This window comes from Nelusetta ayraudi, unplaced genomic scaffold (genome assembly GCF_046127955.1).
Source record: "Nelusetta ayraudi isolate G7.1 ecotype Tasmania unplaced genomic scaffold, CSIRO-AGI_Nayr_v1 ptg000050l, whole genome shotgun sequence".
NCBI lineage: Eukaryota > Metazoa > Chordata > Actinopteri > Tetraodontiformes > Monacanthidae > Nelusetta > Nelusetta ayraudi.
The window spans coordinates 8,131,115-8,155,587 of NW_027466100.1; the positions used below are offsets into that span (position 1 = coordinate 8,131,115).

At 44.1% G+C, this 24,473-nt stretch overlaps 1 protein-coding gene across 1 annotated transcript in view; it reads left to right on the plus strand.

The window, feature by feature from the left end:
- The window catches only part of LOC142895699 (NACHT, LRR and PYD domains-containing protein 14-like), a 111,160-nt gene extending 88,691 nt beyond the window's left edge, over positions 1-22,469 (plus strand). The window contains exons 2-5 of the mRNA XM_076036917.1: positions 18,321-18,789; positions 19,810-19,983; positions 21,179-21,355; positions 21,741-22,469. Of these exons, the coding sequence (XP_075893032.1) occupies positions 18,321-18,789; positions 19,810-19,983; positions 21,179-21,355; positions 21,741-21,756 (836 nt within the window). The 3' untranslated portion in view covers positions 21,757-22,469. The remainder of the gene's footprint in view (positions 1-18,320; positions 18,790-19,809; positions 19,984-21,178; positions 21,356-21,740) is intronic.
- Positions 22,470-24,473: the final 2,004 nt, after the last annotated feature.

The window sequence follows — 24,473 nt, forward strand, 5'->3', positions numbered from 1 at the left end:
CACTTTGTCCCGTATATTTTGGGGACGCGGTTATTTATTTATTTATTTTGTCTGCATCATTTTTTATTGATTTTCAGAATCGGGGCAGTGAAAGGATTTTTTTCCCTCTTTCATCTTCCCGTCGGTTTGTATATCCCAAGTCCCCAAGTTGAGATAAAACAAGTTGCTACTGACTTTACATTACCAGAAAGCACTGTCCTTGTTTACATGAAAGTTATTAATGTTCATGCACTTTAATATGTTTGCTTGTGCAGTGCATGTTTGTTTGTACATGATACAAAGTTTTGGAATAAATGCAAGATCACAGGCATTTTCCTTTTTATGGGTATTTTTTTCTTTTTCAGTCACATATCGTCTGCAAAATTTCAAAGATATCGAAGATATCGTGTGTCGTGATGTTGTCATTATCGTGGGCCAAATATCGTCACAGTATCGAATCGTGGGTTAGCCGTATCGCCCCAGCCCTATTATCAACACAAGATCACATATGTACAGTACATGTACAGTTTAATTAGTGTGTTACTTTGTTTATGAATTAATTTCTTTATGTTCTTCCAGATGTCCAGCCTGAGACGTCGATCAGCACGCGTTGCCTCAAAAACCAAAACAAACAAGTGACATGTTGGTATTTGGGATATGTGTATTTCATTGTGTGCATCTTTGTGATAGGACAATAAATGCAGTTCTTTAAACGTTACTTTGTGTTTTTGTATTTGCAGGTGTGGGCAACACGTTCAACTGTCCACATGACTGAGTCTGCCTCCAGCAATGTCACAGCAGTGCAGCAGGTTTGTACTTATTCATTTCCACTTCATCACCTGTGTGTGTTTTCTAGGCTTTACACCGATCTTATCGGCTGTATCGGATCGGCCGATATTTGGCATTTTTTGAAACGTTCATGATCGGGCGTCATGTCATGAATCACCGATCAATGACGTCATGGTCGTGTTGAAACTTTTTTAATCTGTCTCATTTCCTCCAAAGTAGTTTCACAGCATCGACATGTTTATTTGTTTGTATCCGAGTGTTATGTAAATCTATAGATTTGGGTTTACATTGTTTTCAGTTCCTTTTGTGTGCTGTGTGTCCGTTTGGGCACTAGATGGCGCAGTAGATCCTGTGTTCCCTTTTTTTTGCTTGTTCCAGGTGCGGAAAGGTGATTGGCTGGTGCCAATATTTAAGGAGGAGGACTTCAACACCTCGGTCTCTTTGTCCTTCTCCCAGCTCCCAACCAGAGGCCATGTGCCGCAGCAGCAGCATTCTGTGTTCAGCCATCAATTCTGTTTTGTAATCTATTTCAGTTCCCTTTGTGTCCACGTAGCCCGTAGGGGAGGGAAGCCATTTGTGTTGTGACCCTTTTCTCCTGTGTTTTAGTTAAGGAGGTTAGTTTGACTGTCATTTATTTGATTGTTTTCTTCATAGGTAAGATCCATAAGAGAGCCATTTTGTTTGTTGTTTTGGCCATGCCCTCCCTGACGCCAGTGCAATGATGGTGACGTTTAATAAAAACCATCCTGTGGACGAAGCACCTTTGTCTAATTTGAGAGCTGGGAGAAGGGGGGGGAGCCTTTATGTTGTGTCCCGGTTCCCCCTAGGCCGGGGCATAACACCGAGAGCTAATGATTCATGATTCAAAAACCTTCATTTTCGTCTTCGTGCCTCTTCCTGTTTTGAGTACTGTCGCTATGTGACGGACAATAAAGTTTCTTTGAATCTGCAATATATGCAACGCTACAGTACCTCGCAGGGGAACTTTGGCAAAAAATTTCAACACCACAAATTTAATCAGGCACTTGGAAAAGATACACACGGAGGAGCATGTCGAGTTCAAGAAACGCAGCGCAGAGAAAGAAAAAGAAAAGCACACTCTGAAACGGATGCTAAAGCAAACAACTTTAGACGGTGCTCCTGAGAAGGCAAGGGGTGTACAGAAACAAGTATTTATTGCCCCTAACGTGATCGGATCGGTGATCGGTGATCGGTTTATTTAAACTCACTGATCGGTGATCGGCACAAAAATCGTGATCGTGTAAAGCCTAGTGTTTTCCTTTCTATGTTTATTGGCATAAAATCACATCTTTCTTATTTTAATCAGGTGGAGGCGACGCCACAGATGACCAGAGCTGTGCCCGTGGTTCCTGTGGCTCCCGTGGTTGCCAGCACCAAGCCAGAGGAGGCCAGCACCGTCTAGGAGGCAACACAGAAGATCAACTAAGCTGAGGAGGCTTTTCTTTCTTCTTCTGTTGCCTCTGACTGCTCCGCTCGTTCTACGCCTCGCACATGTGATTTGTGATCCATCATCAGTTAGTACTAGTGAAGATGCAGTGGCAGATCATGGCACTGGTATTAGATTAGCCAAGGTTCTGCATGGTCACGGTTTAAAATTCCAGCACCAGCTGGCAACAGTGAGTCACTTCAGAAGAGCAAAACTCCTCACTTTGACATGGATAATTCTGACGTAGAGTTTGTCAGTGCTGTGACCAATGAAGAGTGTAACTTCTCTCCCCTTGATGTTGATGTTTGTTTAGACCTTTGCAAAAACTTGAAGATTCATTTGGACTGTGCAAGTTTTCCAATTTCTGATTGCAAAGGCCCATTAGGTTCGCCGTGTACAAATGAGAATTTAGAGGCTGATGGAAACTGCTTCTTCAGAGCCATCAGTCAAGCTGTGACTGGTTTATAGACACAGAAGTGGAAATTCAGGTTGCAGCAGATTGTTTACGATTAGATGTGTACACTTTTATCGATGGTCATGGGTTGAAGTACAGCTCTTGGAAGAAACAATTCTCACATTGTATATATTTATGGATGTATTTGTTTTATATGGAAGCAGTTACCATAATCCAAATTAAAATAAGAATATAATAACAGAAATGCTTTTTCATTTTAAGAACGAAGCTGCATTATTTGACTCATAATTAAAATGGTTAATAAGTCATTCAATCTGCATTTTCATTTTCTTCTTCAAGACTGCTCATTCTTGTACTCAATTCAAATGAAGGAAAACACATTTGAGATTTAATTTTCAAAACATGCACCAGCAAAGAGTTACCAAAATTCAATATGAAATGTAAATTTCAAAAATGAAAAAGCAATAGCAGAATGCTTTTTCATTTTAAGAACAAAGCTGCATTATTTGACTCATAATTAAAATCATTAATAAATATTGCTATATGCATTTTCATTTTCTTATTCGTGTCGCACCTTTTATGACACAATCAAAAAGAAAACTGAGAGCTTTGCTTTTTAATTTTCGTGGTCCTGCCCTGCACAAGAGTTACCACAACTCGAAAACGAAATCGCAATCTCAAAGTAAGCGCGCGGCGCAGGAAAGTGACGTCAGCAGCTCTCCACCTCCGCTGTGGGTATGGCGGTATGACGCCAAGTGTCATTTGCCTCCTGTTATGTGTAAATTCTAATGTTTGTGAATTTAATAAAGATATATACATATATGTATATATATTTTTTTTAACGATAAGGCTGAAACTAGGGTTAGGGTTAGGGTTATCTGAAATTAGGGTTAGGGTTTCGGGGTTCCTCAAGTACTAGAAGCCCCAAATTTGGCGTGGATGCTTCTTGGGGGCTCCTGATGAAAAAGCAGGTGGCCCCATATCTGTAGGACAAAGTTGAAATTTCACCCCATAGACTTGTATGGCATTAGGGTTAGCGATAAGTCTTACATGTTACATGTCCAGAGGCTCCTTTCTTTGTTTTCCTCTTCTTTTCTCCTTATGTCCTCAAGGAAGTACAAGATTGGCGCCACCTAGAGGCTACGGGGCGAGCTGGGGAATGCAGAATGGCAGGTGGTGCTTGTGATCAAGAAGATTAGCTGCCACCTGTGGACTCCGAGGGGAGCTCTAGAATTGGCTCATTCAACCGACCAACGAGCCAATCAGCAGCGGCGTCACAGTTTAAAGGCCCCCCTCCTTCCTTGTTCTCTCTCTCACTTTGACTTTGGCACTGGATAGCCAGGTTTGTGGAGGGTGGGTTGGAACAAAGTAAGGACGGGGTACCCCATACATTTATGCACGTAGAGTCACTAAGTCTTAAACTCACCAGGTTATATCGCTTATCGCTAACCCCAATGCCATACAAGTCTATGAGGGTCCAAGGTCAACTTTGTCCGAGAGACATGGGGCCACTTTCAGGTTCATCAGGATCCTCCAGGACACACCCACGCCAAATTTGGGTTTTCCAGCCCATGAGGAACCCCAAAACCCTCACTCTAATTCCAGCCTTATCGCTAAACCCTAATGCAGTGCAAGTCTATTAAGGTCAAAGCTCAACTTTGTCCGAGAGACATCAAGTGTTTTTTCCATGAATCATTCATAAATGTTAAGAGTTTGCTTTGTGGAGAATTCACAATAAAAATACATTGACACTGTCAAAGATGGACTCAAGCACTATTATTGAACTATACTGTGTTTTTGAGTGATGTGAAGCTTTTGACAAGCGCAGTGCAAAGGAGGCCCATTTGTTTTGTTTTTTTTGAAGGGGGCCCAAAATTCCTGGCGGCGCCCCTGAGCGGGCATCTCCAGCACTAAGGCAGTGGAGCTGGCGGCCACGAGAGAAGAATTAACCAGTCCATTGAAACCATTTGTTTGTTTGTTTGGTCTAGTGCATGGGGTGTTCCTCCATGTTAAGAAGGTCACTGAATGATTTGTCTATATCTGCCATCACTGAACTAAGATAGGGATTAAACAGAATCCCAATGACCTTAGTTATATGGTAAGTTTCACTGGACATTATTCAAACCCTTAACCTCTGAGTTGGACAGATAAGATTGGGTATCATGTTCAATAACCTCTGAATTCTCCAACCCAGACATCAGTCTATTCTTCCATGTTTAATGAACAAACTCAATAGTTTTGTTAATTTATATAAACCACCCCTGAACTGGAGATTACAGTCAGATCATTAGTATTTAATTATTATTGAGTCTATATTCTTAATTATTAATCAAGTCTTTTGTTCAATCAATGTATAAAAGTAAAGTCTCTTTTTAAATGGAGTCAGATTAAATTAACTATGATGTACTTTACTTTGAAATCCTCATCTTAAAGGTCACCTATTATACTAATTTTCGGGCTTTTGTATTTGAAATCTTGCCCCTCCAGAGCAGCAACGCACGATTTTCCGCGCTGAAAGCTTTTTAGATTTGCGTATCTCGCGGCTCGTTTCCTCGTATTCACTGTGTCCCGCTAAAAACGCTCTGTTTCACTTCACTCCACCCCAGCCTTGCCGGTGTACGCCCCCGCCCGGGGTCACACTCTTCGTCGCTGCTGAGCCTCACTTCCTCAGTTTGCCGGTGCGGGAGTGAAAAGGAAACGTCAAACTTTACGAAACAGGCACAATTTAAACACTTACTGTCGTGAAGGCTTCACTCTTGAGCAGCTGTTTAGCGGCTAATCCAGCTTCTTATGGACCCAGCACGGGCTTAGTTACGGCCGCAAGGCGGACCGAAAGTCCCTGGACGTTTTTTGTGCCTTCCGTGTCCCCAGAAATACATTTTACTTTGTGTACTGACCGTGTTTTTGTTTTGTATTTTTGCGAGACATTTTAATCGGGCTTAGAATGATTTTGTTTCATACTGTTGACATGTATCAAAACACTGTCCGAGCACAGAAAATATGTACGCTGAAACGATCACTTCAGTCATAGAGTCGTTTATTATTAGACAAGAATATCTGCACAACTTACGTCCACACCAAGCACAAAGTAGGAAGTCGAGCCCATCTCACTCCCGTTGCCGACCGGACGAGAGGGGTCTGGCTGCAGACTGGTGTTCCATCACATCCGCATTAGGCTGAACAAACCTCCAACATTTTCTCTGTTCGTTCCACTCCGACGGTTGTGCTCCTTGGTGCTTCAGTAGTCGCTCGGTATTTTTTATTTTGTATTTTTTAATTTCCCTGACACCAAAATTTTTTTTTCTTGGAGCAGCGCATTGTGGAATCACTTCCGGGGCAGAGCAGGGGAGGGCGGAACCAGTCCGAGAGTGTGCCGGAGCTTGGCCATGAAAGGAGATTCGGCACACAATGGCGTCATTCCGTGCCCAGTGTTGAAAAAATCTCAGTGAACAGAGCGTTTAGAACCATGCCCAACAATTTGCAGGGCTCACGTTCAAACGCATGAACGTCATTATTTGACGAAATCGAGATCGTTTGACGAACGGGTTCAACATTGTAACAGTTTTTAAAGCTCAGAAAAGTGGAATAGCATCATAGGTGCCCTTTAAATCTACCTCATTGGGCTGCCGTTACAATGGGTGTTGGACCTGCACTTTGTCTGTCAGGTTATAGGCTTATGTAGAACATTTTACCTGTCTGCCAGGCTGTAGACGGACTGGTTTTACGCTTGACCGCAAAATGTGTTTTTAATTTTCTTCAAATTAAACATTATAAAGAAATACACAATGACTGGATAGTTGTATCAACCTTATTCACATCTACAAATACACTCAAAAACGTGTATTTCTTTTATTTCAAGGCTATTCAAATGTAGCTTTAAAGTTAAAATATAGCTTCAATAAAAAGGAGACATGAAAACCTTGACATGTATGAGTAAAATTAATCTTAGAGAATATTATATTAATATTTGCAGGTTTTGTATTTAACACAGGCTGTCTCCTGATATTGTACCCTGATATTTAGAGTAAACAGTACTTATATGTACCTTTCACTGCTTGGGATCATATATGTACCTTTTTGTCCCACAAAAGGGTACATACAGCAACCTTGAGGACCAATAATTAGACAAAGGGGGTACATTAGTGTAGATTGTACCTTGGGGGACAGAAATGGACCTGTACTGTACCCCTATTTCTGAGAGTGTTAGGTGCTCTGAACGGGAACACTGTCTGTGGTGTGGATTTTTAATTGTAAAACCGGGAAGGCATCCGATATCTTCCTCCTCACGTGCAAACACATCCGGTTCCTCATAGAGCATCTGCCGTACAACTTCTTGGTCATGCTCAGAGAGATGGTCCAGATTGACGTTTGGGTGCCATTTTGTTGGTGAGCTGTAAGAAGCTGTTTGGCTTTCTTTTTTGTTACTACGTTTGCTATCAGTTGAGTATGCTTTAGCGGGTTTTTTCGTTGTGTGGGTTTTTTGTCTCATAAGGAGTTGCTTCTAAGGTTTCGATTCCACCTTTAAAAAAAAAATCCTCAATTTGACCGCTAGATGGCTGTGCTTATCCCAAATATTTTCAACGTAAAATTCAGCAAATTATTATGTCTATGATGAGGTGGATTTTTGACTAAATTATACAGTAGAAATGATGTGAGGTATCATTGGGATAGCATGGGAGCTCTGCTATCATCACGGGAAATCATTTTTGGCCTTTTGGGGGGGACTCCAAAATGGAAAACTTTGTTATTGACGTCACAGTATTTTTCCAGTTTTTCAGGTGGGTTATTTCCAAAATTATACAGTAGAAATGGACATGTGAGGCATCATTGTAAAGCATGAGAGCTCAACTTTTATAATGAGTTGACATATTTCACGGGAAATCATTTTTGGCCTTTTGGGGGGGACTCCAAATTTGACGACTTTACCAGTGACATTATGATAGTTTTCATTTTTCAGGTGGATTATTTCAAAAACTATACAGTACACATGGACATGTGCACTGCATAGTTAGTGTATAGTACTGTAAGTTTGGAACCCCACCCCTACTGGGTGTCGGGGAAACACCAATGACCGTTCCTCTCCTACTTTCACCAGTACCTCCCTCCCCTTGCTCCTCATCTTTCTCTTCTAGTCCTCCTCCTCCTCCATCTCCTCCAACTGCAAGGCCAACCAGATAGTGTAATTAATTGATAAAGTGAGTGATTTGTTCAGAATATGTTAACAACACAATAAGCTTTCAATCAAAATAAAGCATTTACTTGACTTTATTGACTTTGCCATTGCCAAGACAAGTGTGGGCTAAGACATAATGCAGCAATTTCAGCCTTTTTCAGCCAGTATTTTGGGCTTGTTTTGAGGGTGCTCGGAGAAATATTGCCTGAACAATCATAAAAAAAACTGCATCATCCAAAAAAATATTTGATTTTAGGATTGAAATAAGACAACAATATTAATGATTAACAAATTCACTTCAGAAAGGGGACATTGATATGTTTTCCAATGAAATTTACAACGATATCTCACATGTCCATTTCTACTGTGGAATCTGGTAGGAGAAAAGCTCAGCACACCCGTCCACACAGGTACGTAGGAGGAGGTTGCCGACCTTGGATCTCCAAATAATAAGAGAAACTCCAGCTCAACGTGTTGCACTTCGCCAATTTAATGTCATGGGACCTTCATCAAGCATGAAAAAGTAACTGTGCTTTGGCAATATATAATGCGATCGGTGTGCAGGATGACCAATCATGGATCTGGCAGACTTAATCACTGGATGAGCATCACCTGTCTGAGAAGAATAGAAAGGATACATTAGAATGAAAAATACAGTGATGTCAATGGCAAAGTTGTCAACTTTGGAGTCCCCCCAAAAGGCCAAAAATGATTTTCCATAAAATATGTTGATGTGATAGTAGAGCTCCTATGCTTTACAATGACATCTCACATGTACATTTCTACTATATAGTTTTTGAAATAATCCACCTGAAAAAATTAAAACTATCATATTGTTAATGGCAAAGTTGTCTACTTTGGAGTCCCCCCCAAAAGGCCAACAATGACTTCCTGTGAAATATGTCAACTGACTGTGATAGTAGAGTTTCCATGCTTTTCAAATGATACCTCACATGTCCATTTTTACTGTATAATTTTGGAAAAAAAAAACATCCACCTCAACATAGACATAATGATTTGCTGAATTTTATAGTTTGAAAAGTGTTGGGATAAGCACAGCCATCTAGCGGTTAAATTGCGGATTTTCTTTCTTTTTTTTTAAGTTGGAATCGAAACCTAAGAAGCAACGCGGAAGCACCGTGGCGAATGTGGTGCCAACTTCAGCGTCGTCTTGTTTCTGTTGTGTGGATTCATTTGGGTGGTTGATTTGTGCTTTATGTGTTTGCTGCTGCAGTGACACCATTATGCCTCTAGATGGGGACACAGACCGTGTGATGAATATCAGTTGATGATTGATCACAATCCTCCTTTGGTCTGAGATGGAGGGGCACTGTGCGTATTCTGTTGCTTGATGTATGCTTGTAACTGGTGTATTGTCAGTCACATTTGAATCTTTGTTTTGTTTTGTTTGTTCCTCTAGACTCATGTGTTTGAATGAGTGTTCAAGTGTACAGCTATGTACAGTTGCGTGCAGCTGTTGCAGCTCAGAAAAAGGGAGAATGAAGTTCTTTAAGAGTAAGGGAGCACAGAAATCACTCCCTGCTGCTTCTTAGAAACCTCTCAACTCAGCGAGATAAGCCTGTGACGGAAAAAAAAAAAAAAAGAATAAGAAATCTCAGTGTTTGAATGAGTTTTCATGTTAAAATCTGGATGCAGGGGTGTACTTACATAGATGCCTTAATTCAGCTGAGGAACATCATAGAAAAGGTTTTCCAGTTGTTTTCAAAGCAGAATGGCTTTCAAGTTGTTCAAAATCAATGCTACTCCTTTAATAACACTCAACGGCATTAGAAAAGACACGCGTATGAAGGTGTTTTCTTGTACAAGAGCCAAAACTCTGCTCGTGAACACAAGAACAGATGTTTTCCAGCAGTTTTGCAACACATAATGAATGGAATCTGAAAGAACAGCAGGAAGGACAAGAAGGGCACCAATCGGTGAGTGGCGAGGGTACTCCAGGATTTGCATGATTCAAGAAAGGGAGAAGCTAAATGGGACAGAAGGAGGAGGAGAGACGGCCGGTGGCCGTAACACACTGCTGATGCCTGCAGAGTGCACAGTTCAGCGAGAGAAGCACTTTGCTTCAATAAGAAAAAATTACGTCCCACAGTGTTGAATGACTTTTCATGTTAAAGTTTAATTGCATGTGTGTCCTTATGGGGGAGCCTAAAGTGTACTCAGAGGGAAGGGGAGAGATGTTTCCTAGCTGTATTTCAGCAGAGAATGAAACTTGCACCGTTTAGGCTGGCAATGCGCTCAGCTCAGCGAGGGAAGCACAATGCAGCAATGAAAAAAAAAAGACATCTCACTGTGTTCAATGAGTTTTCATGTTAAAGTCGGAATGCAGGTGTTTTCTTGCACAAATTCCTGGATGCATGAATTCAGTGCCCTGACCCCCCGACCCCCCTCCACACACACACACACACACACACACACACACACACACACACACACACACACAGATTAAATTAGTGAACTTTTGAAATTTTTAATTTTTGCAATCTTTTTTTTATTTTTATTTTTTAATAAAAGTATTCCAATCCAGTCATTGATGAAACAAAATCTCTGCTTTGTGCGTTTGCTGATGTGCAGTGACACCACTATGCCTATAGATGGGGACACAGACCGTGTGATGAATATCAGTTGATGATTGATCACAGTCCTCTGTTGGTCTGACATGGAGGGGCACTGAGCTTGATGTAAAGAGAGGGGGTAGAAAGTTTTCTTTTAAAAGAAAGTCGGTGGTTGAAAGTTTTATTTTGGAAAGGTTATTTTTATGAGGTTGTTGTTTGCAGAGTGGTTTCATTTGTGTTGGAGATTGTATTTGAACTTTTTCTGTTGGTGGCTCACTTTTTTTTTTTATTTTATTTTTTTTTTTTCCCCCCTTGTCCGGTCCGGCCATAATGACAAGCAGAAGTGTCTCTGAATGTCTATGATGGCTGACAGATTTTATTCTCAGAGGTAGATCTTGAGAGTGTGAGCCACGTGGGTGGTTTCAGGAGCTACCTCTTCAGTGGTTTTATTATAATGTTCTTGGTGACATTCTGGCCATGACCGGACTGAGGGGGATAGATAGGGAGGTGAGTAGAGAGGGGAAATGAGTGTGGGGGGGGGCGGGGGGGGATGATGAGATGATGAGAGGGATAGAGAGAGAGGAGTAGAGGAGGCAACTGGCAACAATATACAATTGTGTTAAAAGAGAACAAAACAGATCGTAAATATGCATAGCTAATTGTCAGATAGTGCATATATACCCATACAAACATACATGCGAGTTCATACAGTGATGATAATAATAATAGCGATGATAATAATAGCAACGTTAATAGTAATAATAGTAATAATAATGTTGATAGTAATAATAACGATGATAATAATCTACTCATGGATAAATATGACAATAAGCTATGCAATAGTGTACAACAGTGTACCCGCGCTTGTAAATATTTGTGTGTGTGTGTGCGTGTGTGCGGGTGTGTGTGTATATTTGCATGTGTGTGTACTTGTGTGTGTGTGCATGTTTGCATCTGTGTATACGTGTGTGTGTGTGTGTGTGTGTGTGTGTGTGTGTGTGTGTGTATGGATGTGGTGGTGTGTGTATGGATGTGGTGGGGTGTGTACCTGAATGTGGGAGTGGGTGTGTTTAAGTACGTCACTGGAAGTAGGCTGCCAATTAGTGCGGTCTCCGAGGCCGCAACCGCCCCACGCCAGCGACGAGCCGGGGGGGGGGCCCCGGACACGGCATACCCGCCGCAAAGCCGGCCAGGAAGAGGCCCGGAGCAGCAGGCCCCCGGGCCGGAGGGCACCCGCCCCACGAGGAGCCAGGGCAGGATGACATGGAGGCAGATACCCCAAGGAGAAGGGACACCACCCAGGGCGGACAGGCAGCAGAGCCCGGCCCCTGGACGGGGGCCCCCCAGGGCAAGCGAGACCAGACTCATCCCCATGACAGGACCCAGCCCCTTCACCCACCGGGAGGATCGGTACCCAAGGCAGGCCCGGGCACCCAGAGGCCCCCCCCCTACGGACCCAGTATGGCGCATCAACCGGCCCCCTCCACCCCCCACACCCCCCATCCACCCCCACCGCCCCGGGACCCCCCGGCGCCAGGGGACAGCCCCCCCCCGGCCCCCGGGGCCACAGCCGCACCCCCGCCCCCAACGCCGGCAAAGCGGGCCCCCGAGCGAGAGTCCCCCCTGGTTCCCCCTGTGCCCTGTAAAAGAAGAAGATAAATAATTAAAAAAGATAAAATTAAATACTCAATCCGTGGGCCCCCGCCCACCATTGTCAGACCCCCGTGTCTCAGGTCGTCGCCGCCCACCCGCCCCCGAGCGGCGCAAGGGGACCACCCGGGCAGCGGCCCGGTCCCGGGATTGGGGGAAGGGGGACCCCGCCACAAGTGGCAAGGTCCCCATAAGCCCAGCCGGTCTCGCACCTCGGGGGCACTGGACTGCACAGGGCCCATCCAGGGTGGGAAAGATGTCGGGTCCAGCCCCCACTAGCAGGCCGACCCCGCTGTGTGTAGGAGTGTCAGTGTGTGTATATGTGCACTTGCTGGTGTGTTGGACTATAGTGCGTTTAAAATGGAAGGGTGGTAAGGCCCTGGGGCAACCACACTGCTGCTGAGCAGGGCGGTGGCCGCAGTGCACGAACCCCCCCCCCCCCCAGGCCCTAAGTGTCTATAATGCTATTAAAATTGGAGAGGGTCTCGGATGGAGCAGTGGCCGGCCGATGGAGACCCTCATCCAAAGCCCTAGTGATAATGTCAGTGGGTCGTTGGCTGCGTGGGGGCCAGGTCCTCGCCAACGAGGGTGCAGTCGGTGCCCCATGCAAGGGCGAGGAGACCGCACCGGGGGGAGGCCCACCAGGGACCCGGTCGCCGCCCATATCGAGTCCCCCGCGGTGCCCGGCCAGAAGGCAGCGACCACCCAAGACACAAATCCCCAAAACAGAAGGAAAAATAAATAAATAAATAAATAAATAAATAAAATAAAAATAAAATAAAATAAAATAAAATAAAATAAAATAAAATAAAAACACCCATTATGTGACCAGGGAGGACTCCCGGTTAGGACGCCCCCTCAGCGACATCGGGGCCGGGGACACCACAGGGATCCAGGAGCCAAAGGGGGGCCACCCCCCACCGCCCGAGGGCCCCGGGGCAGCGGCAGCGACCAGGGAGACGGAGGGTGAAGGTGGGGCAGAAGGCACCACCCGGGCACACAGGAGCGGTAGCCGCCGGCCGCGCAGCCCCACCCCAGGCATGTGACCCCACCGTGTACGATCCAGCGCCAGTTCCCAGACACAGGGATGGACCAGTCCCCCCACCAACAGGAGGGCCCCCGGCCCAGAGCCAGGGACCGCCGCCCCCCACCCCGTGGCACCACCCCCCAACCACCAGGCCCAGCCCCCCGCGTGGAAGACATCCCCCGCCGGGGCACCCAACCCCCGACCCCCCACCAACCCGCAAGGCAGCCGAGCACCCCACGCCCAGCACCCCCCCCCCCCAGACCGCACCCGGCCCGCGGCAGCACGACCACGGCCGCCCACATCAACCAGCAGCCTCAGCTATTGATTGTTTATTACTTAGTTATAGGATGAAGCAGACATTCCTACCAAGGAGGTGTGGTCTAACAGTAAGTTCCTATATTGTGCAATGTGCAGGTGTTGTTTTGTTTTCCAGTTTGTGAGGATTGTTTTCTTAGCGATAGATAAGGAGGTCATCAGCATGCGAGATTCTGCCTTATCTGAGGTGATATCACTGAGGTCCCCTAAGAGACAAAAAGAAGGAGTGGCTGTGATGGTGTAACCGACCTGTGCTGATAGATCATTGCATACTATGTGCCAGAATTTATTTACTGGTGGGCAATGCCATACAGCGTGTAAGTAATTATCTGGAACATTAACTGTGCAGTGTGAGCAGGTAGAGGCGGTCATGCCCATCTGAAACATCCGCTGTCCAGTGTCGTGGATCCTGTGGAGTACTTTAAAATGTATTAATTGTAGATTAGGTTGTTTTATCAGTGAAAAGGTGTTCTGACAAATTGTTCTCCAGAAATTAGAGTGGGGCTGGAGAGACAGGTCTCTTTCCCACTTAACAATGGGGATAGAAATAGTGCGATCTGTGTTTGTAAGGATTTTATATATCTTGGAAAGTAGTTTAGGAGGTGAGAAATTAAGGACCGACTGTACAGCCGGAGAGACCTCCATGTGTGTGTGTTCAAGTTTGAATTTTTTCTTAATTATGGACTTAATTTGCATGTATTCTACATTTACGTGAGTTATACCTTTATCTGCCCAATGTGTGAAGTTAAGTGCTTTTTTATTTTGTAGTAAATCAGGATTGTTCCAGATGGGCATACGACCGCACGGGAGAAGGGAAGAACCTGTGATTTTCAGAAATTCCATCCAAGCCGTCAGAGAGTGACTTATATTAACGCTTTTCATGCAGCTGTGGTGTTTTGGTGTGCTGATAAATGGCAAGTCTGCTAACTGAATATCACCACAATAGGCTTGTTCTATGACATGCCAGGATACATCATGTGGGCTAGGGTTGAACCACTTATGAATATACTTTATTCTGTTGGCAATATAGTAGTAATAAAAGTTTGGCAATTCTAGTCCCCCAGCATCTTTCGCTTTTTGAAGCGTCTTCAGACTGATACGGGGTGGTTTGTTTTTCCATAGAAATATTGTGACGTTTGAGTTCAGGGTTTTAAACCACTGAGCAGGAGGTTGATAGGGAATCATTGAGAAAAGGTAGTTTAGTTTAGGTAAAACCATCATTTTTACTGTTGCAACTTTCTCTAAAAGAGATATGGGTAAGTTTCTCCATCGAATTAGATCATTTTCTATTTTCTTTAATAGCGGGATGAAATTGAGTTGTATTAAGTCTGATAGGTTGGGAGAGAAGTTGATACCTAAGTATCGTATGTTACCGGCTTGCAATGGTGCTAGAATGGTTCGTTTAAATTTACAATTAAGCGGTAGCACTGTGGATTTTGCCCAATTTATTGAATAGTCTGAAATACAAGAGAAATTGTCAATAAGGCTGATAACTTCAGTAAGTGAGGATTGTGTATTTTGAAGAAATAACAATACGTCATCGGCATATAAGCTTATTTTATGGTCAGATGTTGAAGTTTGGACTCCTTTGATATTATCATTTTGCAGAATTGCAGCTGCCAGAGGTTCTATGAACATTGCAAATAGTGAAGGGGAGAGAGGACAGCCCTGTCTGGTTCCTCGTTGCAGATTAAACCTTTGAGAGGTCTGGCTGTTCGTTCTGACTGAGGCGCACGGAGAGCTGTATAATGTTCGTATCCAGGATATAAATGAATTCCCGAAACCAAATTTTTGTAGTGTTGAGAATAAGAAACTCCAATTGACCCTGTCAAATGCTTTTTCTGCATCTAGCGAAACAATTGTTGTTTGTAGATTGTTGGCGTTAGTATAATCTATCAGATTGATAAATCTACGTACGTTGGAGGTTGAATCTCTACCTTTAATAAACCCTGTTTGGTCAGGATGGATTATATATGGAGTAATTTTTTCTAGTCGTCTAGCTATTGCTTTACAAATAATTTTAAGATCGGTATTGATTAATGATATTGGTCGGTAGCTAGTCGGAAGCGATGGGTCTTTGTCCGGTTTGAGTATGAGGCTAATGTTAGCAGAATTCATGTTTGATGGGAGAAGTCCAGTATTTAGGATCTCTCTAGCCATTCTATTATAGGTCGGACCAATAGTAGGCCAAAGTGACTTATAAAATTCTACTGGGAAGCCATCAGGTCCTGGGGCTTTATTTACTGGCATTTGTGCCAAGGCTTCTTCAAATTCCTCCTGAGTGAGATCTGCGTCCATTGTAGTAGCCTGTTCCTGATTTAATTTAGGGAGCACAATACTATTAAGGAAGTTATCTATTGAGACTTCTGAAGGATTATTATCGGAGGAATATAATTTTTTGTAGAAATCTCTGAAGCATTGGTTAATTTCTTCTGGGTTATGGGTTAGTTTGCCATCCAGGTTTTTGATGGAGGAGATTGTTGCTTTTTCTCTGTTTGACTTTAGCTGGTTCGCTAAGAATTTGCTAGAGTTATTATTGCATTCAAAGTTTTCAAGGCGTAATCTTTGCATTTGGAACTTGTTTTTTTTATCTGTCAGTTTGGCTAATTCCGTTTTTAGTTTGCATAACTCTTTCCATATGTCTTCTTCCTGTTGGATGGCATATGAAGATTCTAATGTTTTAATATTATTAACTAATTCAGACTCCAGAGCTAATTCCTTTTTTTTTTTGTGGCATGAGTAAGATATTATTTTGCCCCGCATTACTGCTTTAGCTGTTTCCCATAGAACATGTACAGGAGTTTCATGCAAGTCGTTAATTTGTAGGAATATTGTCCACTCCCTATTAAAGTATTTTATAAAATCTGAGTCTATGAGTAATGACGTGTTCAGCCTCCAATTCCAGATCGGTGCTCTAGGTGCCTTTGTAGAGACGGAGATAGAGGCAGGTGCATGATCACTAATAGTGATGGAGTGGATCCGGGCTTCCCGGATATCTGCCAAGAGTGAGTTGCTGGTGATAAAGTAGTCCAAGCGTGAGTATGAGTGGTGAACAGAAGAGAAAAAGGTGTACTCTCTGTGAGTTGGGTGGTTTGAACGCCAAGGGTCTGATAAACCAAAATCACTCATATACTGTTTTAATGTGTCTGCAGCTAATGAGTGTCGTTGGCTAGCTGAGGTGTTGGATCTATCAATATCAGAGTTTAACACTAGGTTGAAGTCACCCCCTACTATGAGTGTTGTGTTTACATGTGCAGAGAGTGATAAGAAAAAGGCATGGTAGAAAGAGGGATCATCCACATTTGGGCCATAAATACTAGCAATACAGTAATCTTTATTGTCAATGTTAGTGTTGATTATTATATATCTTCCATTAGGGTCAGATATTGTACTATTTATAATGAAATTAAGTCTCTTATTGATCAAGATAGCCACACCTCTCTGCTTCGAGTTGTAACTCGCCGAGTAGATGTTTGGAAAAAGGGTCGATTTTAGATTATGTGCTGTAGTGTTTGTTAAGTGAGTTTCCTGTAGTAGGGCAATGTCGGCTTCAAGAAAATTCAAATGGTTGAGAATTTTAAATTTTTTGTCCCTGGTACCTATACCCCGCACATTCCAAGTGACGAACTTAAGGGAGGTCATGTTTACTATATAGACCTAGAGTGGTGTATGTGTTAGTGTGTGTGTTACGTGTGTGTGTGCGTGCGTGCGTGCGCGCGTACAACTGCCAATGTAAACAAACATCGTTGCAATCTGTCACGATGAACATTGTTACCAGAGAGAAAAGAAGTGAGGAAGAGACATTAGTGCAGTTTGAGGGGAGGGATATTGAGGGGGGAGAGTCAGTTTGAAGCTGAAAAGTCATACTTTGACTGAAATGGCGCTTACGTGATTATCATTGACAACAATATTGGCATAAGCTGCGTTAATACGATATTACCTGTTGTCTTGAAGCCTGTGGAGAGAACGGTTAGTACAACCACGGAGTTGACTTGCTATCGCGGTAGAGCTGACCGTTGACAAACAGTTTGTCTACCGCGACAACCGCTTTAGAGCCTTCAGCGAGGAACCTTTTCCGGATCGGGAAGAGGACTCTTCGTCGATCCAGAATCTCCTTTGGAAATTGATCGTTCACTCCAAAATCGGTTCCGCGAAGTTCCCGTCCTCGGCTCTTTACCAGCATTTTTTGCTTGAAATGTTCAAATTTTACCACGATGGGTCTCGGCCGGCGGCTGTCAGGTTTCTTCCCTCCAAGACGATGTACCCGGTGGAAGGTGATGTTCTTGACGGTCTCCGTAGGAAGCTTCAGATGCTTCGTTAAGAAGTCCGCTACCGTCTTCTCCGGGTCTTCTTCCGCCTTTTCGGGGATCCCTGAGAACACCAGGTTGTCTCTCATGCTGCGCGCCTGGAGGTCTAGGACTGTTTCTTTTAAGTATTTATTGTCTTTAGAGAGTTGGCTCATTCCCTCAGTGAGAGATTTAACCGACCCTCGCAGCTCCTTGTTTTCTGCGGCTAGTGAGACAACCTGTTGCTGGCTGAATTCCAGCGACTCGCGCATCGCCTGGAATTCCTTGTGGAGTGTTTCCATTAAGTTTAACCTGGCATCAACGCTGGAGAGCCTTTGTTCGATCGACAATAATATGTCAATCGAGGAATTGCCGGGTGGTGAAATTGTTCCGGGGGAGTCTTCGGGACGGCTTCGCTTGGAAGACGGCGTTGACGTTGGCGTTGGCGTCTTGCCCGTCTTCCCCATAACTCTTCGGTCGAAGATGTCGTCCAGATATTTTTCCAGATCGGCTAAGCTCTCCTCGTCCTCCAGGCTTCTTATCTCTTATAGTTTTTAATCTATTTTATAAATATATGTAATTCGGCAAAATAGTCAGGTAAAGTTTGTTTACTACTGACAGGGTGTCGCCATTTTGGATTGCGCCGACGGTCCGAGAATCTCACAGCATCACGCGAGACCTGCCCCTGCTCATTGTTGTCAGTTGATTGCACAAGATTGATTGAATTTACACTGTCAACCAAAATCAAATATTCAATCATTCATGATGATGATGATGATGATGGTGGTGATGGTGATGATGATGATGGTGATGACGATGATGATGATGATGATGATGATGATGATGATGGTGGTGATGGTGGTGGTGATGATGATGATAATGATGATGATGATGATGATGATGATGATGGTGATGGTGGTGGTGGTGATGATGATGGAAGCAGCAACTTCTCACTCTGCTCTCCTTCATTCAGTTTTCTCTCAGAGCTTCACTGTGCAGTGGTGTCTTCAGCTCTGCAGTCCAGCCCCTCCCACCTCATACTGCTGGACCTGAGTGGCACCACCCTGAAGGATCCTGGAGTGAAGCTGCTCTGTGCTGGACTGCAGAGTCCAAACTGCAGACTGGAAGTTCTCAGGTCAGTTCCTGCTTTCTACTGGTGGACAGTGTGTGTCAGCAGATGACAACTGGTGTGTAACGGTGCTCAGTGTGAAGACTTTGAAGCAGATATTAAAGACTCACCTTAGACAAAGTGGATGTTGTTGATATTTTCATGTCAACAATCTGCAGCCAGAAAAGACTTTGGATGGTGGAAGAAAGTGTGGAAAATGTCTCCAGTCACTTTGGAGCTCAATGGAAGTTGTTGATTGGTGATGAAGGTCACATGACTGAGCAGAAGATCCTGTGAAGAAATATTAGAGGCAGATTAATAGTGCAGTCGTATTTCTTCATCTTGTCCTTTGAATGTGTTTGACTTGTAACGAGACTCTGATGACTAAAAACAGCCACAAGCACACAAAGGACTCACTGATTATTTTCCATCTTCACTGCTGTTGTTATTGTGTTGACAACACACTGGCACAATGACTCGTTTGAGGGAATGACTCAGTGATCCCAACAGCTGCACATCTGGATCATCAACAGGGAGAAATGACTCATATGACTTTACAACATGGAAGAAATCAAACATTGATTCTTTAATCAGGTTGAAAAACTGTCTCTCAAACTGATCTTCCCAACCAGCCGCCTACAAACATGGCGGTGCAAGATGGCCACGACCTTTGACCTCATGTCTGTTTCTAGAAAAAAACGTTCTAACGGCAGGAAAACTAGAGGACTTTTATTTTCTACTAATCAAAGACTTAAAACTATATTGATGGTTGTATATGAAGCTTTCAGCAATAAATCTGGACTGATTTTACACACTGAACCTTTGAGGCAAAATTAATTCCAACATTTTGAACAGCTGATCAGTGGTCACATGACTAAATAGGTTGATATAAAATATTTTATTGTGGTGATTTATTACTTCAGTATTATTGTTGTGCTTCTGATTGGTTTAATTAATATTACAGTGTTATAGACATTCATATATATTTTTTTAAATTTCAGATAGTGATTAAAACTCCACTCACACCAACATTTATTCTTTATTCAGTTTGAGGAGCTGCAGTTTGTCAAACCTCAGCTGTGATTGGCTGCTCTCAGCTCTGAAGTCCAACCCCTCCCACCTCAGACTCCTGGACCTGAGTCAGAACCAGCTGCAGGATTCAGGAGTGAAGGTGCTGAGTGGTTTTCTGCAGAGTCCAGACTGTAAACTGGAGACTCTGAGGTCAGTTCACCCTCTTCACTCGACAACGTCTATCACTCTTGTTATTGTTGTCATGATTTTCACTTGACTGGGCCCTGTTGGAGGAAACTAAGATGAGGGATTAAGCCAGGATATCTTGGTTATCTTGGATCAATTGATGTGTGATCTGGTTGCAAAACAGTGGGATAGGTGGAGGTGAGATATGTTCTTCTAGAAGTTACCATGGAGATTTATTGTGTGGAGTGAGCTGCTCCAGACCAGGCTGAGTTCCAGGATCTATTTCATCCTTGTCTCAGTCAACAGTCACCACCAGTGGAAAGCAATGGTTCTTCCACTGAACACTGCACATTGTTATCACATTCACCTCCAGCCACTGTCATTATTTCAAGCTTTGGAATCATTTCATTTCAATCATGATAGAGAAATGAGTTGAGATCATGTTGCAATCATTGGATCATTTCTAACATGACTTCCACTTTGCCATGCATCCTATATAAAAATACACATCCCATAGAAACATGAAGATACATCAAAGAGTAACATGAGGTTGTTGTTGTGACAGTGGACGGTCCTGTCACTATGCCTTCAATTGATCATGCGCCCTGGCTGCTTGGCCAAGGGAAGATCCCTTTGGCTGAATGCTTGGTGCGCATGACTATGACCTGGGAGTCTGGGCTTCCAAGCCCGCCCAGGCCGTCTGCGCCGGCCCACATTTTATTGAGCTTTGAAAGTTAGAGAGTCTGAATCCCCGTCCCAGGCGCAAATCCTCATGGAGGCTTATGAGGAGGTCAAAGATGGCCAATCCCGTCAATCCCAGCTCCATAACGGGGGTCTATGGAAGGAAGTCTCGTGCACGCACTGATCCAGGATAGCTTTCACCTGGCTTGATGAATCCGTTTCTTCTCATCCTGGATGGCTTTTAGTGCAACCCATGAAGCCTGGACACACGTGTTGTGGATTGGTTGAACGCTGAAGGCTTAGTGACTCATCTTGGATGACGCAATCCTACTTTGGTGCAAGGGGGCCCAGACAGCAAAATCATCAAGAGCCAGTAATGGACTCCGCAGTGCAGCACTCGTTTGCTCGCCCTCCCTCTCCCATTCTATTCTGTAGTGTCAGACTCTGAAGTCGACATTTCACTTTGATTGTCAGAGTGATGACACCCTGGGAAAACTGTCCATCATTATAAACTCTCCATCATGTATTCTCTATTCAGGTTGTGGAGCTGCAGTTTGTCAGAGCTCAGCTGTGATTGGCTGCTCTCAGTTCTGAAGTCCAACCCCTCCCACCTCAGAGAGCTGGACCTGAGGAGGAACCACCAGCTGCAGGATTTATCAGCGAAGCCACTGATGGATCTTGTCCAAAGCAGAGACTATCAACTGGAGAGTGTGAGGTCAGTACTGGTTTGGAACCAGTGGATAATGGTTCCAGCACCAAAGCCAGTTGATCCCACAGCAGAGGTCCAGTGTTCCCAGTCACAGTGTGAGAGGAGGATGGTGACGTCCAGCTGCTCCTCATTCATCCAACATCTGCTGCCAAACTGCTTCTTCTCTCAGTTCACCACTGAATTATTGATCAGTTCATCTTCATCAGGCCTCAGTATCAGTCCAACACTCCATGGTCACATGACCTTCATAAGTTCTGCACTTGACATGTGACTGAGAGTCTGGTTCTTCTCACCAGTCACTCCATCATCTCCATCAACAGTCACAGTCTCTGTGATGATGCGTTCAAGGACCGTGAGTCCTGACTCCTGCTGTCTCTTCTTCTCTCTACAGCTGGTGGTCACCTTGAGGGAGGATGAGGAGGAGAGTGAAGAGTAGAGCTCCATCTGGTGGTGGCTGGCAGAACTACAACAAGTGGAGCTAAACTGGAAGCTGCATGCACACACACAGTTTCTGTGGGCGTATCACGGCCTTTGACCCCAGTGGAGCCTGGTGGCTGGCGGACTGCTTCTCCCTACAAGCTGCTGTGGTTACTGGGAGAGACTTCCCAGAAGCCACTGGTGGAGCTGAATCCTCAGTGGAAAAAGCAGGACTTGGAGCAGCTGGTCAGTGAAGGCAGCAGTAACACAACCACTGGTTCTGCTCTCATCATCCACGGCTGGAACATCTCAGCATGAAGGTTTCACACATCAACAACACACTGATCTGCTCTCACTTCAGAGTTCTCCATCCAACTCAACCTGGTTTCTCAAGTGAAGCACAAAGATGAATTTGTCAAAGTCTGACAGCATTGTGACGGTTGTGTCGTTGATATCATACCTTTATTTTGGGGTGAAAATTTGTTTTTATGAGATTTTATTTCTGGTTTACAGTATGATCATAAATAAATGAATCAGATAGAACATGTTTCATCTGGAACAGATAAGGTGACTCACAATACAAACTGCTGCTTCCTGATAAATTGTTTTTCATTCATAAAATTAATATTGATCCCTTATAGCTACATGCAATTTATTGGGTTATGTGAAAATGTAAAAAAAGGCAAAAAAAAACAAACAAAAGAAAACACCAGGACTGTGAGTGTATCTAAGTGAATTTATTGACATCACGTCAGTCTGGAATCTGGCTGTTTGACGGACAGAAGTCAATGGTGCATCATGGACAAAAGGCCAATAGAACCACCAGGTGTCCCGTTCAGAAAGAGAAGAAGAAGAGAAAGACTCCAAAGATAAAGGTTTGCAAGTCTCCATGCGTGACGTTAATTAATAATAAATTATAATAAAACTTTATTTGTACAGCGCTAAATCACAACCAAAGGCGTCTCAAAGCGCTTTATACAATCAGAGAGAATCAACCGGGCCCCCGGAGCAAGCAAGATGCGACAGTGGCTGGGAAAAACTCCCCTGTGGGAAGAAACCTAGGGCAGAACCAGACTCCAGAGGGCCATCATCTGCCTATGAGTAGTTGGGGTGAAATACAATAATAGAGGAGAGACAGAGAAAAATAGAAAGAAGCAGAGTGAGCCAGGGTGGCAGACAGGACAGAGTGAAAAACAGATACACCAACCAGGCATTCACAAAATGGATATAGACACAAAGAATAGGAAATAATTCAAGGCTGCTGTCCACGTAGGCTGTAATTGTCCATGCTTTGGAAGGCGACTGTTGCATGTGATTCTGATACGTTGTGATTCTGTGATACTGATACGTTGCGGTCCAGTTCAAGCACTGCTAGTATAACTTGTAAATATACAAGTCACTTTGTACACTGTCTTGCAAAGTCCTGCATTGGTGTGGTTCCATGCTTACCTGGCAACGTGAGGAAGCCGTACCGAGGCTGCAGAGCCGGGTAGTCCATCATAGACAATCCACATCATCCACTGCACAGCGCCATCTCGAGGCAGAGGAGCAGCTTCAGTGACAGACTGCTGTCAATGTCCTGACACACTGAGGAAATCATCAAGTGTATATATGTTTCTATATAGAGTGACTCACTATCATTCACTCACCATCACATCTTGAGCCAACTGTTGACTCTCTCATTTCAGCAGGAAATTATTGATCAGTTCATCATCATCACATCTCAGTATCAGTCCAACACACTCTGTGTTGACATTGAGACCACGCCAAAAAGAAATCTGATGTTGGGTGATGTAGTGGTGGATAAAGATGAACTGTCATCCAGGGGGGAATGGAGACATGCAAGTCAGTACCAAGGATAATAATAATAAACAATAATAAACTTTTATTTGTACAGCGCTAAATCACAGCCAAAGGCGTCTCAAAGCGCTTTATACAATCAGAGAGAACCAACCGGGCCCCCGGAGCAAGCAAGATGCGACAGTGGCTGGGAAAAACTCCCCTGTGGGAAGAAACCTAGGGCAGAACCAGACTCCAGAGGGCGATCATCTGCCTATGAGTAGTTGGGGTGAAGTAGAAAGATAGAGGAGAGACAGAGAAAGAGAGAAAGGAGCAGAGTGAGCCAGGGTGGCAGACAGGACAGAGTGAAAAACAGATACACCAACCAGGCAAAACGGATATAAACACAAAGAATAGGAAATAATTCAAGGCTGCTGTCCATGTGCAGTGTAAGTGTCCATGCTTTGGAAGGCAAGAGCCTAGCTCGATGGACAATCTGCCGATAGGACAAGTCCAGGTCCTAAGCGTGGTGGTGGGATGAAGCGATGACAGCAAGACCCCCAGGACAGCACAATCCAGCTCCTGGCGCAGTGGTCATCACCTGCCGGGGACACAGAGACTGCGGCAGTATCATGCATATCGAGCATACTGTACAAAGCATAATGAGAGCTTGGACAGAGTGGATAGAGTAAAAGATTGGATAGAGTAAAAGATTGATTGGGTGAGGAGAGTGATAAAGGTTCCGCCTGCACAGAGCAACGATCCCTGTAACGGGAGCGAAAGATCTCCCTCCACGGCGTAAGCCTACAGCAGCTTAACTGACAGTGGATGGAGTCTAACTATAAGCTTTAAGAAAAAGGAAAGTCTTAAGTCTACTCCTAAATAAACTAACTGTGTCTGCCCCCCTCACCGAGGCTGGAAGATGGTT